This window comes from Sturnira hondurensis, unplaced genomic scaffold, assembly GCF_014824575.4.
Source record: "Sturnira hondurensis isolate 20B ecotype Veracruz unplaced genomic scaffold, ASM1482457v3 Scaffold0015767, whole genome shotgun sequence".
NCBI lineage: Eukaryota > Metazoa > Chordata > Mammalia > Chiroptera > Phyllostomidae > Sturnira > Sturnira hondurensis.
This window is the reverse complement of record NW_028088398.1, coordinates 58,203-73,205: the sequence shown is the minus strand read 5'-3', so window position 1 is coordinate 73,205 and position 15,003 is coordinate 58,203. Positions and strand designations below refer to the sequence as shown.

Here is a 15,003-nt window from a genome sequence, read left to right as displayed (position 1 = left end):
GGCACCTCACTGAGGGCTGGTTTTTAATCTCCCCGATTCCTAAGTAGGTTGAACTTCTTTTTATACATGTTTATTGGCTGTACTTCTTTCGTAAGATGCCTATTTTGCGGGGGGGGTTGAGCTCTCTTTTCTCTATAGCTTTATTTTTTCTTATTGTATGTAGAAATTTCTTTTTTTAATGTATTTTATTTATTATGCTATTACAGTTGTCCCATTTTTTCCTCCCCTTTATGTCCCTCTGGCCTGTACCGTCCCTCCCACCAGCATTCCTCTACCTTAGTTCATGTCCATGGTTTATACGTAGAAGTTCTGTGACTTCTCCATTTCCCGTACTATTTTTAACCTTTCCCTGTCTATTTTCTACCTACCACTTTATACTTCTTATTCCCTGTACCTTTTACTTCTTATTCCCTGTACAGCTTGAAGAGGCCAGGACACCAGGGAGAACCTCCCGAAGGAACCACCACGTCAACGCTGTGATGTGTGTCATGTGACTCCACTAAGTGCGTGGTGATTGGCTGCAGCAGCTGCAGGAAACCAGCAGGAGGCGTCCCCTCCTGTATCCCAAGCTCGTGTGCATTGGGACAGAGAGGGAGTCAAAGCTCCGTTGTGGTGTGAACCTGGGACGGTTTGTTACTCTGTCTCATCTCATGACAGATGATTCTCAGGCAATAGGAACGTCCTCCTGAATGTAATTCTGTGTCTCCATGTTGGACCAGCTTTGTTGTGTGAACATGGACACCCTGACTGCAGTGGACCTGCATGGGAACAGCACCCATCCTGGGCCCTCAGGGAGGGACTGAGAGCTGCAGGCCCAGGCGTGCAGAGGGGGCGCGTGTGGGAGGAACTGGGCCAGGAGCAGGAGGAGACACTTGGTCCCGTCTCCATGGGAGCCTGGGTGAGGCAGAAGGTAGGGTATAGGACACTGGGAGACTCAGAGGAGGTCCCACCCAGAATATGTGCCTACCCATGGGTGCAGGCAATAACCCCACAGAAGCATCCTTGCTCATCTTTGTGAGAACACGAGGTGACCCCTATTCTCTGCTCCTGAGACAGAGTGCACATGTGCCAAGGGGCAAACCCTGGGGTGTGTCCATGGTCAGGTCTCTGGGGCTGTGTGAGGACAGAGCAGGGCTCTCCTGGTTGGTGAAGCTTCTCTCATCTCCGCATTTCCTTTATTTTAATTTTCTATTTATTTTTATTCTTTATTTACTGATTTGAGAGAGTGGAAAGGAGAGACAGAGAGAGAGAAACACTGGTTTGTTGTTCCACCCATTCTTGAATTCATTGGTTTCATTCCCGCGTGTGCCCTGACTGGAGACTGAACTCAAAACCCTGGCACATGAAGACGACGCTACAACCAAACGGGCACCCTGAGCAGGGTTCTGCCTTTCCTCCAGCACGCCGCCCCTCCACACCCAGGCCCTGTCCTCACTCCCTGAAACAGAGACAAGGGGCTGGGGTAACTGAGAGTTGTTTTTCCTGTGTGACACTGGAGAGAAAGGACCCAGTGTTTCAGGTGATTTTTTGTTAAAAGGCGTTCCCTTTCAGCCCTGACTGGTGAGGCTCAATGGGATGGGTGTCGCCTTGCAAACCAAAAGGTCACTGGTTCAATTCCAGGTCAAGGCCCAGGCCTGGGTTGTGGGCCAGGCCCCAGGTCAGGGGCGTGCGAGAGGCAACAGATCCACACTTCTCTCTCACATCTGTTTCTCTCCCTCTCTTACTCCCTTCCTTCCCCAGCATGAATAAATACATAATACTTTTTTTAAGTACCCATTCATAGAAAACAGCAAATGAAGGAGAGGCCCCCTTTATTCGGATCACACGGGTGGTCCTCAGAGCCTCACTGGCATGGTCACTTTCTGGAAGATGGCAGCCTTTACCCTGGTCCATCAGGGTCAGGGTGGCCAGTCTGGGTCATCAGTAATCAGGAGGGACCCCGACCTCAGGCCCAGGTCCCTGAATATCCTCAGGGCTCAGGGCTGGTTCTCTGGCTCAGGCTCCAGTTCCCAACCCCCCAGGGTCTGGGTCTCAGGCTGTCCCTCCCCACAGCCCTGGAGGAGCAGGACCCGGAGGAGCTAGGAAGCCCCATCGGCTCTGGGGCTGACACGGCAGTACACGTCTGTGCTCGGGTGCAGCAAGTCCTGTGAGGGAAAGGACAGACCCCTGAGCCCTGCAGCCTCCTCAGAACACGTGCAGCGTTTCCCAGGCGCACTGGGGCCTGCCTGTGCTGGGGGTGCCTGTGCCCGGGCACCTCCCTCTCCCCACCCTCTGTTTGCACATTATGCTGCTGTTTCCCGAACATGAAGCACAGCCGGGCTTGAGCTGGGGCAGATCTGGGCCCCTGGGCCCTGCAGGACAGAACATTCATCAGCACACTCACCTCATAGATGGGGCCGGCTGTCCTGGGGCTGGGGAGGGGGCCCTGTGTAGGGGGCAGAGAGAGGGCATCAGGGGACAGGGCGGGAGGCCATTTCTGCAAGGAGTGACAGCTCTGCCTCCCGAGCAGCTGTCCCCACACCTACCTGTCACCCTGCGCCCCAGTTTCAGTCCACGTGCTGCCCCCTCACCCGTTAACCTGAGAATGCTGCCTGGTGCTCACAGCATCCACTCAGCTCCATCCCAGACCCCAGGGAACCAGCGCAGACTCTTTGGGTCTGCCCTTGGTGTGGGTGCCCCCTCCTGGCCAGGGCAGGGTGGGCCTTTTGCTGGCTGCTCTGGGGACAGGGTCTCTGCTGTGTGGGGAGGTTGGACGGTGCCCCTGCCCTGAGCCTGCACAGCTGGGACCCTGGGTGGAGAGACGGGGAGGGGACAGACTCACCGGGGAGGCGGAGGCTCCAGAGGGACCCTGGCCTGGGAGCAGAGACAAGAGTTAGCATCAGGGCTGAGGGACCTTCTACCATTCTCCCGGGCCGGGGTGAGTCTTTGGCTCCCAGACAACCAGGGGTGACAGAGCAGCTCCAAGAGACAGGCCCTCTGGCCATTTTTGGGTCTAGTGAGGGAGGTGGTGACACATGACACAGCCCTACAGGTCAGGGGTGACGGGCAGTCGGGGTCCACTGTGCTGAGATATTGATGAGAGTCCCTCCTTATAACCCAGGGCAGAGTCAGAGCCCGAGGGGAACAGACAGGAGTGGACACAGTGGGCAGGTCAGGGGCTTCAGCCTGTCCCAGCTGAGCAGACACTCACCAGGGGTGGACGCTGGGGGTCGGTGCTCTGTGAGGTCTCGTTTGTCACTATCCCTAGGAGAGGACAGACTTACACGTGAGGGGAGCAGGGGAGCTTTGGTGTCACCACAGGGGACAAGGAGGGTCTCCCTTTCCATCAGAGGGTGGGGACCTCTCTCCACTGTTTAAGAGGGGGAGGGCCCAAAACAGGGAAACTGAGGCAAGGCCTAAAGAATCCTGGGCTGAGCTGGGCCCACAGGGGAAGGACCCACTGGCAGGTCTGGTTTGAGAGGCAGTTACCAGGGAAGTGACTGAGGACCCAGGACGGGAACCACCTGAGGGTCTGACTTTGTGGGAAGGTCAAGGCCACAGAGGGAAGCAGGGCCAGCTGCTTGTGCAGGACCCACGGGGCCTCCTGCCTGCTGCCTCTGGATGAATGTGGTGCCTGCTGGGCCCAGCCCCGCCCCTCAGGCCTGAGAGCTGAACTGTGACAGGGGCCTGTCCTCTGCCTCCATCTGCCTGCACTGGTGGCCAAAAGAACAGCACAGGGTCTGCTGACCTGTCCAGGCCTCAGGTCTTCTGTCTCACACACCAGGGGTNAGAGGGTGGGGACCTCTCTCCACTGTTTAAGAGGGGGAGGGCCCAAAACAGGGAAACTGAGGCAAGGCCTAAAGAATCCTGGGCTGAGCTGGGCCCACAGGGGAAGGACCCACTGGCAGGTCTGGTTTGAGAGGCAGTTACCAGGGAAGTGACTGAGGACCCAGGACGGGAACCACCTGAGGGTCTGACTTTGTGGGAAGGTCAAGGCCACAGAGGGAAGCAGGGCCAGCTGCTTGTGCAGGACCCACGGGGCCTCGTGCCTGCTGCCTCTGGATGAATGTGGTGCCTGCTGGGCCCAGCCCCGCCCCTCAGGCCTGAGAGCTGAACTGTGACAGGGGCCTTTCCTCTGCCTCCATCTGCCTGCACTGGAGGCCAAAAGAACAGCACAGGGTCTGCTGACCTGTCCAGGCCTCAGGTCTTCTGTCTCACACACCAGGGGTTGTGCTTCCCAACCAAGCCACTTGGGGGCGCCTGAGCCCACCGGGCCTGTGCAGGCTCTGCCACCCTCAGCTGTGTGACCTTGGCCAGGATGCCCTTCAGATCCTGGGGCAGCAGATCCCCCTCACAGGGTGGGTGGACTCAGACACACAGCAGCACGTACCTCACTGAGCACTTACTCCCTGTCAGCCCTGTGCGGGTGTGAGGAGTGAAGCAGGACTATCCCGAGGGGATAGTTCCTTGGTTGTGAGGAATTTATAGGTGAGGAGGCTGCTGAGGAAACAGCCTGGTTTAGTGGCTGGTGCAGGAGGTGCTGGAGGGGGCAGTTGGGAATGTCCATGGGGGAAGTCGGGAGGCCACATAGAGCCAGTCCAGCATCAAGGGGGGGTCTCCTTCCTCCTGGTCTGGGGTCAGCAGGGGCTTAGCAGTGGGTCAGCAGGGGTTTAGCCTGGGTGGGGGCGGGATTAAAGAAATGCCATTGTACCTCCTAGTCCTCCTGTGGTACATGAAACACCCCAGGGTGGTGCCCAGAGCCACCAGGACGAGGACCCCAATCACGATGCCAGCAATGGTCCCCACGGGGTAGCCCGTGTAGTCATTTTCTGCTGAAATGAGAAGGGAAAGGGGGAGGGGAGAGGGTCCGAGTCCACTCAGGGGAAACCAGGAGGGGCCTTGCAGCCGGGAGGCCTGGTTAGGGAGGAAGGAACTGTCACCATCTGTGTGCATTAGGAAGTGTTGTCATTGCACCATCCTTGTGACACCCCTCTGCCTGTGGTTGCATCCTGTTGTTTCACATACTGGAACCTTCCATTGGCTCTAACTGTGCAGGTGCTCTCACACCTGCCACTCCCGTATCCTGTTCACAGTCCTCCTCACTCCTCTTCCCTCTCACCTTGTGTCTCTTCCCTCTTCTCCAGCCCTGATGACACTTTCAGAGGGCAGGCACTGACCTGTCCACTCAGTCCTGATTCATGGTAAGGGTGTCCCCACTGTGTTCAATGGCCCAGGAAGGGTGGGAATCCCTCTACGTCATCTGACCCTTCCATCCCCATGAGGGACGGGGTGTCACCCCCATGGAGCACAGACAAAATCTGAGACTTGAGGTGCTTAAAAATCATTGGAGGTCACAGACGTGGTGAGTGATAAACAAGATTTCACCCAGTTCTGCTGGACTGACAGCCGATGACAACAATGTTCATACAAATAACAACACTATGACATCCCTGACTGAGTCCCACCTGTGAGTGACCCTAAGGCTTTAATCTCACTAAATCTCATAATGAACATCCTCACAACTGTTGTACAATCCAGCTGTTTATTCCAGTTTACAGTTGAGAAAACTGAGGCTCAGTTGGGTGAGCATCAGCTTGAGGTCAGCCAGCTTGTGCGCACGGAACAGAGACTAGGACGAGACTAGTGTAATTCTGGGGCTTCCCCCTGTTGCTCTAGAGACCCTCACTGGGCTACCCATTCCTCAAGGCTTGCATCCACCTCATTCTCCCGCCTGTGAGATGTATGGAGGAGCAGGTGGGAGAGGTCGAGGGTCACTTACTTTGTACATCCAGCCTGAGGGGGTCACTTTTGCTGGCGCTGACGGAGTTGGAGACCTCACACTGATAGCTCCCAGCATCCTCTCTCCTGACGGGCTCTATGATCAGGGTGCTGTTGTCCCTGGAGAGCTTGGTCCTCTCTGTGAGAAGGAGACTCTGGTCCCTGAAGAACCACCAGATGGAGATCCCAGTGTCATTTGTGAGGCAGGTCAGCACCATGGTGTCCTGTTCTGTGACGGCGGTGTTCCTGACTCGGATGAAGGGCTTCCCCACGTGCTCTGTGGAGAAACAAAAAGGCAACTGACTGAGAGCAGGCTCCTTCATCAGAGCCTCAGCCAATCACAGCCCCCAGGGAGCTCTGATACGGTCACCAGAGGATGGCCCTGGTCTCTGAAGGAGGACCAGTGCCTTGGTTCAGGTGACAATATGTAAGGAGAGGTCTATGTCCCTCCCTGTGACACCAGATCACCCCAGGGTGACCTCTGACCGGTCCCCCCCCCCACACCTGTAGAAGCAGCACCAGGAGCCTCTTCTCAGCCCGTGTCCAGCATCCTCAGCTTCAAGTGGAATTTTTCACCCATTGACTTTTCTGTGACTCTTTCCTGTAATTTTGTCTGACTTTCTAATGTGATCAAACCCTCTCTCCATAATGGCTTTACCTGGACAAGGGAAGGCTTTTCCTGTTTGTTAAATAATTTATAAGATGATGAGAACAGCCCAGCCAGTCTTCCTGACCTTAGGGCCTCAATAAATTCTAGTCCAAAGACTTTCTCAGTGTGAACAGGACTCTCACTTCCTGGCCCGTGGAGTGAATATCAGAGAGAAGAGAAACCTCTAGAGAGAAGAGTCACAGGTTAACAAAGGCTGGGACTCTCAGCCTCCTCTGTAAACCACAAGCTTTGTGGCACTGCCCCATCTGTCCTGTGAAGGGACTTTGTGGAGCAGTCCACCCATCTGTCAGGTGAGTACCATCACTCACTGCTCTCCTCTGGAACACCACACACGCTGGTGTCACACAGTGTTACACAGCTGGTGACCTCAGAGCCAGGACACAGCTCAGAGGTGGCTACACTGTGGCTGTTTCCAGCAGCCTGGCGGGAGGGAGGCTCTGGTGTTGGTGGGTGGCTCAGTTTGGCCAGATTGAGGATAGGGCGTCCGTGCAACTCCTCCAGGGCCCCTGTCCCAGCACAGGGGGCAGCAGAGTCAGGCAGCAGATGAGCCTGGAGCAGAGCAGGAGGCAGGGGTCTGTCCTGCTCACCCTCCTGGGAGGGGGTTTCACCCTTTGATTTGGGGAGAAAGAGGTGAGCTTGACTCAAAGCCTCGTATGTTCCCTGGAGCACATGGAGTGGGTCACAGAAAAGAAGGAGGTGACAGAAGGAATGTGCTAGTGACAGAAGAAGCAACTTGACCCTGAGGCCACTTGTTTTGACCTCTCAGTGAAACCCCCTCTACCACATGGGGCTTTGAGATCTGAGAGAACCCCCTCCTCACTTTCCAAGCCTGGACCCCAGCTCTGCCCTGAGATATCAGAAGAGCAAGGGGAAGAGAAAGATTATGGAGAAGTGAGGGAGGGTTCAGGGAAGAATCTGTGATGTGCTGTGTCCATGGCCACAGCATGGAGACAACATCCAGGCTCTTTTCTGAAACGCAGACCAACCTCCACCCCAGAGCTTGGTGCCGATGGTCTAGGAGGCACTTACCAGTCACTGTGATATTCTTGACTGTGGTCCTACTGAGGCCAGTGACAGAGTTATGGGCGAGGCAGATACAGGACACACTGTCATTTGCAGTGATGCTGGGGATAAAGAGCTCCTGTGTGGGTTGCTGGGGTCTCCCACTGATAAGTCAAAAATACTGTGCAGGTGGGTTAGAGGCTGCATGGCAGGAGAGTCTGAGGTTTGCTCCTTGTAGATAATGGGAGTCTGAGGGGGAAATGGAGGGGTCGTTGGGCCATCTGGAGCAAACAGAGCAAAGCCACACATGATGTCATCCGAGGGAAGGGGAAGCTCCTGGCCTGTGTAAGGGCCACAGTGTCCCTCTGAGCTGGGCCCCAGCCTTGTTGTGAAAGGTGCCAATACAACCCCCTGTTCACTGAGCCGAGTCTGAGACATTAACCTGTTGTCCCACCACAGGGTGTGGACTGTGAGCCTTTCAAGACAGGGGCCACCCATCCCATCCTAGTCTTGGTTCAGGGTGGACCTGCCTGGGTTCATCCGGGACAGCAAGTCATGGCCACCCTTGGTGTCCTGGGTGAGGGTCGGTGTCCTGGGGACTGAGAGGGATGTATACTGGCCTCTGGCATGTGGATTCAGGTGGCAGCCTGGACCACACAGGGGCAGAAGTTACTCACAGAGGACATTCAGGGTAAACGGGTCACTTTGGCGGGCACGTGGAAAGCTGAAGGAAAGCACACACAGAGGGTCAGAAGAAAGTCTGGTGGTCAGTTCTGGTGTGAGGCTGCAGGGCCATGAGGCAAGCCAAGTACCTGGGATTTTATTGGAGATGACATGAGACAGTGACCCCAGAAAGGGTTGAGCAGAGTTCAGGGGTGATTTGGAATATAGTGAGGGACACGGGAGCCAGCTGGCTTTGGCAGCAGAACCAGGCTCTCTGCCCTCAGTCTTTACTGTCCTGTCTCCCACTGCAGTGGGCAGGACCCTTCCTCAGACACTCAGACAACAGCAACTACAGAAGGGGTGACTTGTGGGAAGTAGGGGAGCTGGAACTTGCTGAATTATGGCCCTCGCGGACCATTTGTGTTTGGCATTAGAGACAGAACTTTGAGTTAACTTGTGCAATAATAGGTGAAAGTCATTATTCATGCCCCAAAGACCTAGGACCAGTCTCTGGAGGAATCTCTGTCTAGAGAACACTGAAGGTCACAGACCAAGTTGAGTCCAACCAGGACACACTGTGACCAAAGGAAAACACTACAGTGAGTGTGAAGTCAGTGCCTCCCTGGGGAGAGAGAGGCTGTGAGTCCTGCTAAGGGGACAGGAGTGACCAGAGAGCGTGGGTCGGTGTCTCTGTTGTATAAAGGGAGGGATGACACCACACTGGTAGAAAAGACACGTGTTCTGTTGGTGCATGTAGGAAGAAGGTCCCTGTCACTGGTTTCTGTGGACAGTCCGGCTAATGGGAAGAGCCCCCTCCTAACTCAGGGAACAGAACCGAGCTTTGATCAAACTCATTCACGTTGGACAGCATCTAAGAGGAAGGACAGAGGCTGGTGCACCTCACTGTCTGGGAGGGTCCCATCCCATGGCAAAGGTGCCTCATGAGGACACATGTGTGTGGCACAGGCAGTGAATCAGTCAGATGGGGCAGGGTCACCAGCCCCACTTTGGGAAAGTTGGGAGACACTGGAAGGAACAGGAACCTCACACCAGACACAGATGTGTCACGATTCAGGGATGAAGTGAGCCCTGTTGGGGACTGAGGCCTGTCCTTCTGCCTCTGACTCCCTGGTGGAGTCACACAGAGAGTAGATCAATGGTTGCATGTCCCTGTCAGATGTCCTGTTCCTGTTCTTGGCATGAGGGAGGGAAGGAGCCCTGGATGGGGCACAGCAGAGGCTCTTTCTCCTGTAATCTGGGAACCTGGCTCCTGACGGAGCTGGGGCTGCTGCTCTGATGGACTTCTGTGTCCTTCCTGTTGCCCAGGAGGGTGGACCTGGGCACAGGTGTGAGCAGGAGAATCCAGGGAGCCTGCAGGGTGGAGGAAGCAGAGCAGAGCAATGGGGCTGGAGTGAAGGAGGCAGACGATGAGGGGCATGGAAACAGCAGAGAGAGCCAGAAATGTGTTTGGTGAGCAGTGGGGGTTACAGGTGACTTCAGGGACCCCAGGGACCGAGAGCCCAGGGCTGCCCCAGGGCAGGACCAGTGCAGCCTGAAAGTCCCTCCCGCAGCTGGACAGCCCCACAGTCCCTGTGAGACTTGGCTCCTGAGGAAGGGGCTTCAGGGGCAGGTGGTCAGAGGGACAGAACGTGGGTCTGTGTCCCTGGAGGGACAGGGAACAGGTGTTGCCGAAACCTACTAAGACTATATCCAGGTTCCGGTTTCTGTACAGATTATGAACCAACCCTTCCTTCCTTCCTTCCTTCCTTCCTTCCTTCCTTCCTTCCTTCCTTCCTTCCTTCCTTTTTCACCTCTCACTCCTATCCTGCACCAAGGAGCTACTGAGTGCTGGTCCCTGGGCTGGTTGCAGGTGTGGAGTGAGGAGTGAGAGGCAAAGTCCTTCCCTTCATGCCCAGTGGGAGTGACACCAACACAGCAGGAAGCAAAGAAGGGATTTCAGTCCAGGGCAGGGAGGTGTGGGTGGGCCACCTGAGGGGGAGCCCTGGCCCTTCCCAGCACTGACTCTGATTGTTACTGTAGGGACTTTGGTTCTGGAGTGAAAACAGGTTAATTCTCCATTTCCTTTCACTCCCCAGACCAGAATCTCTCCCCCTGTCCCGGCCACATCTAAGAAGAAAGGATCTGAACTGGCAGCAGGTGTCAGGGTCTACACACGTGTGAGAGGCCCTCGGAGTGGAGGGGGGGATGGGCTGGGAGTGCAGACAGGTCTCGGGGTGACTCACACTGGACAGTCCTGGTCTGTGTGACTCTGTGTGAATGCGCCCCTGTAACTCAGTTCCCCTGAATGAAACAGGGTAGATGGTGAGTTGTCTCAGATTTGCCAGGTTGCCTGTGGATGACCCTTAGTTGTTTCCCAATTTCCTGAACAGTTGGAATAGAGGAGCTGCTCCAGCTAACAGCCTCTGTGACCATTTGTGTCTCCGAGAGAGGACACCCTGTTCTGACTCTGGTGGATGAGGGGCTGTGAGCAGCATCTTCTCTGTTTTCCCCTGGACGGTGACCTTCCTCTGGGGTCTCCTATGTCCCCCAGGGCAGGTAGCTAATGGCCTGGGGACCTTGTCCACATGTGCTCTCCACTCATAGTCTCAGGTGAAGGGCCAGGCTCCACCCCTGCCCGGATGTGGCCTTTGAGGCTGGTCCCTGGCTAGTGACTAGCTCATGAGCCTTGTGACTTGGGCAACCAGGAAACCGTTGCTCCAAGTCAGTCCTACCCAGAAGCACAAACCCACCCTGACACAGGCTCCCCATGGTTCCTGGAGTTAGAATCCTTGCAACAGGGGTCTGGGGAGGGGCTCCCAAGCTGAGCTCATCTGTGAGGATTCCAGGGGCGCCTTAGTCCAGCCCCTGATGGAGCCCCACACGGTCTTTCTCAGGGTCATGGTCATGGAGAGGGCTCAGGGAGCTGGGTCTCTCTCCCCTGAGTTACTTGCAACAGACTGGTCCTCTCTGCAGTGACTGTGTGCAGGGGTCAACTCCCAGAGGGGAACTCTGGTCTTAGAAAATTTGTCTCCAGTGGGTGTGTCCTGCACTAAATGCCCAAGCCCAGCCTGGGACGTGAAGCAAAGGGGGATGGAGGCTCTGTGCAGGCTCTCTGTGAGTCCTGTGTGTGAGTGGAATTCACCCCACCCCACAACCAGAGAACACAGAGCACTCACTCACGGTGCACATGGAGCTGTCCAGTTGCTGCTTCAGTTTGCACATCTTTCTTTAATGCATGTAGGGTGTAGTATCCTGTGTCCTTCAGGGTGACCTTCTGGAGCAGCAGGGATCCATTGGGGTGTATGGTCTCTCGACCGCTGTGTGCAGGCCCGGGGGTAATTTTTTGACTCTGTATTCCGTATGAGGCAATGTGATGGTTGCTGTCTGAACTTTCCCCTCTGTACCAGATATAGCCTATAAGATTCTTAGGCAGACTGTGGACAAGGAAAAGCACATTCTCCCCTTCGGTAGCATTGATCGACGCAACAGTGAGTTGGGCAGTGGTGGGTGGGCTCCAGAAGGTTAACAGTGAGACTAGGAGAAAAGGAGAAGTCCATCAATATTTGGATCTTCGAGTTGAGGGGGAAAGATGAGGCTCTAAATCCTGAACAGGTCTCTTAATTTCTCAGGCTTAGTGTGTGTGTGAGTGTGTCTCCCATGGTCAAGGTCAGCAGCACGGCCACCATGACTTCAGCGCCTCTGAACCTGTTATTTCTTCTAGTTCGAAACTCTGTCCTAGGTACTTGCCCATCTGACCCCCTCACTGCCCTCAGACCCCTGTGGACACTCGGGGTGGGCCCTAGGGAGACACCTTCCCTGACCACCTCCTTTAATGACCCCGTATCTTCACTTGTGACCTGTCCCTTCGTGACACGTGTGGGTACCTGACACCACATCTGGATCTGTCCCTGTCTGTCTCCTCCCCACAGAACGTGAGCTCCATGGGGGCAGAGGCTTGTCTGACCCTGCTGTACGCCCTGTGCCTCCCACAGGCCGCAGGCACCTGTGGGGCAGTGAGCGGGTGGTCCCAGGTCCTGCTCCTCCTGGGGTGTATCTGCTGCTTTCTGAGGTCGGTGGTGAGGACGATTAGTGCCCCTGGTTAAGTTTTCCTGGTGTCATCACTCATACAAATTGTTATTATGCTCACCAGCTGTCAGAAATTATTTCTCAGTGGTGAGCAACCTTTAAAACCTACTTGCAGTTTTGCTGCCCCTCACACTTTCAGGTCATGAGATTTCCCTGTTGCTGAGCCCCCCACCCCATCCTACTTCCTGTCCTCTCCCCTCAGGGCCAAACAGAAGCCCTCTGTGCCCTCTCAGACCCCTGTCCTCCCCAGGGGACCCAGCCAGTCTCTGCCCCATCCTCCCGTCCACCCCCAGGGCTGGCCCCTCCTTACCCACCAGTAGGAGCCCCTGCCAGGGGACGCGCCCTCTGTGCGCAGGGGCTGAGGGGGACTCCATGGCGTCTGCTGCCTGCTCTGTTCCTCCCTCTGTGACAGCACCTTGGATTCCACAAATGTTCACGGGCACTGCTGACCTGAAGTGTGCGATCTGCCAACTGTCTCCAAGTGTGGTGAGCCTGCTCGGGTTGGGAGCGCTCCCCAGTCACGTGGGCTGGGGCGGGGTCAGTGCCCAGGTCCCTCCCTCCCTCTCCCCCATTCCAGCCGGGCTCTGTTTCCTCCTTCCCGTTTCTGTTTTGTCCAGTTTTCAGACCCTGGGACCTGCGGAGCCCTCTCTGCCTTTCTCCCCGTGTTTCTCCATCCCTCCTCCCGCAGCTCTCGTGCGCGCGGTCAGGAGCCTTGTGGACGAGCACAAGCCTGGGACAGAGCGGAGGGGCGCTCCCCACAGCTGCAGGTTGGGTGCACAGTAGCGCCACCCTTAGGCTTCTCTTGTTCCTAATGGCTCTTTTCCCCCCAGAGCAGGAGTCCTGAGGTGACACCAGGAAGACTTGTCACGGAGATGTCACCCTGCTGTTCATAGTTTCATCTGTGGAACTTGGTGAAGTTTGTGATGCCAGGTGACTCCTCAGAAATGCTGCTTCACAGCTGTCCAGCTAAGGGTGGGTGCCCCAGGAACAGACCCTGTGAATAGGGGTCTGGGCAGAGGCTCCACTTCTCCTGTGCACAGGGAGGGTATGCAGGTCCTGCTAAAAATGCAGATTCTGCCCTGGCTGGTGTGGCTCAGTGGACTGGACATGCGCCTGCAAACCAAAAGATGGCTGGTTGGATTCCCAGTCAGGGCGCACGCCTGGGCTGCAGGCAGGTCCCTGGTTGGGGGTGTGTGAGAGGCAACCACACATAGGTGTTTCTCTCCCTCTCCTTCCCTCCTATAAAAATAAATAAATGACATCTTTTAAAAACTGCAGATCCTGACTCTGCAGGGGTGCAATGGACCAGCGACTCTGCTTCTGACCCACTTTCTGGGGAGGTTGGCCTTGCTGGCTTGTGGAGCTCACTTTCTTTCTTTTTTTCTTTTACCAAATATTTGGTGGGCTTCTACTGGTCTCCCAAGCTGTTTTCAGAAACTGGTCATATAGCAGTGAGCAANTTACTTGCAACAGACTGGTCCTCTCTGCAGTGACTGTGTGCAGGGGTCAACTCCCAGAGGGGAACTCTGGTCTTAGAAAATTTGTCTCCAGTGGGTGTGTCCTGCACTAAATGCCCAAGCCCAGCCTGGGACGTGAAGCAAAGGGGGATGGAGGCTCTGTGCAGGCTCTCTGTGAGTCCTGTGTGTGAGTGGAATTCACCCCACCCCACAACCAGAGAACACAGAGCACTCACTCACGGTGCACATGGAGCTGTCCAGTTGCTGCTTCAGTTTGCACATCTTTCTTTAATGCATGTAGGGTGTAGTATCCTGTGTCCTTCAGGGTGACCTTCTGGAGCAGCAGGGATCCATTGGGGTGTATGGTCTCTCGACCGCTGTGTGCAGGCCCGGGGGTAATTTTTTGACTCTGTATTCCGTATGAGGCAATGTGATGGTTGCTGTCTGAACTTTCCCCTCTGTACCAGATATAGCCTATAAGATTCTTAGGCAGACTGTGGACAAGGAAAAGCACATTCTCCCCTTCGGTAGCATTGATCGACGCAACAGTGAGTTGGGCAGTGGTGGGTGGGCTCCAGAAGGTTAACAGTGAGACTAGGAGAAAAGGAGAAGTCCATCAATATTTGGATCTTCGAGTTGAGGGGGAAAGATGAGGCCCTTAATCCTGAACAGGTCTCTTAATTTCTCAGGCTTAGTGTGTGTGTGTGTGTGTCTCCCATGGTCAAGGTCAGCAGCAGGGCCACCATGACTTCAGCGCCTCTGAACCTGTTATTTCTTCTAGTTCGAAACTCTGTCCTAGGTACTTGCCCATCTCACCCCCTCACTGCCCTCAGACCCCTGTGGACACTCGGGGGGGGGGCCCTAGGGAGACACCATCCCTGACCACCTCCTTTAATGACCCCGTGTCTTCACTTGTGACCTGTCCCTTCGTGACACGTGTGGGTACCTGACACCACATCTGGATCTGTCCCTGTCCGTCTCCTCCCCACAGAACGTAGGCTCCATGGGGGCAGAGGCTTGTCTGACCCTGCTGTACGCCCTGTGCCTCCCACAGGCCGCAGGCACCTGTGGGGCAGTGAGCGGGTGGTCCCAGGTCCTGCTCCTCCTGGGGTGTATCTGCTGCTTTCTGAGGTCGGTGGTGAGGACGATTAGTGCCCCTGGTTAAGTTTTCCTGGTGTCACCCCTGATACAAATTGTTATTATTCTCAACAGCTGTCAGAAATTATTTCTCAGTGGTGAGCACCCTTTAAAACCTACCTGCAGTTTTGCTGCCCCTCACACTTTCAGGTCATGAGATTTCCCTGTTGCTGAGACCCCCACCCCATCCTACTTCTTGTCCTCTCCCCTCAGGGCCAAACAGAAGCCCTC

General features: G+C 55.5%; 1 protein-coding gene across 3 annotated transcripts; it reads right to left on the bottom strand.

Moving 5' to 3' along the window:
• Positions 1–1,767: 1,767 nt before the first annotated feature.
• Positions 1,768–12,683, bottom strand: LOC119000473 (carcinoembryonic antigen-related cell adhesion molecule 21-like). Of its 3 annotated transcripts, none has more exons than XM_037065461.1 (8): positions 12,489–12,683; positions 11,273–11,626; positions 5,759–6,034; positions 4,691–4,811; positions 3,191–3,243; positions 2,822–2,853; positions 2,384–2,425; positions 1,768–2,144 (listed from the first exon to the last, which is right to left on the bottom strand). In XM_037065461.1, exons 1-8 carry the CDS (start codon positions 12,550–12,552, stop codon positions 2,079–2,081), a joined length of 1,008 nt encoding a protein of 335 aa, XP_036921356.1. In that variant the 5' UTR covers positions 12,553–12,683; the 3' UTR covers positions 1,768–2,078. The 3 variants fall into 3 exon arrangements, with proteins under 3 accessions (XP_036921356.1, XP_036921353.1, XP_036921354.1); XM_037065458.1 differs by having other exon boundaries at positions 4,691–4,808; positions 12,489–12,598; XM_037065459.1 differs by lacking the exon at positions 2,384–2,425 and having other exon boundaries at positions 12,489–12,598.
• Positions 12,684–15,003: the final 2,320 nt, after the last annotated feature.

Coding starts and splice junctions, on each gene's coding strand:
- LOC119000473 (XM_037065461.1), bottom strand. CDS start 12,552: ATGGAGTCCCCCTCAGCCCCTGCGCACAGAGGGCGCGTCCCCTGGCAG. Junction 11,627..12,488: donor GCAGGGGCTCCTACTGGTGG/GTAAGGAGGGGC, acceptor CTTTTCTCCTAG/TCTCACTGTTAACCTTCTGG. Junction 3,244..4,690: donor TACCACAGGAGGACTAGGAG/GTACAATGGCAT, acceptor GTCCTCTCCTAG/GGATAGTGACAAACGAGACC.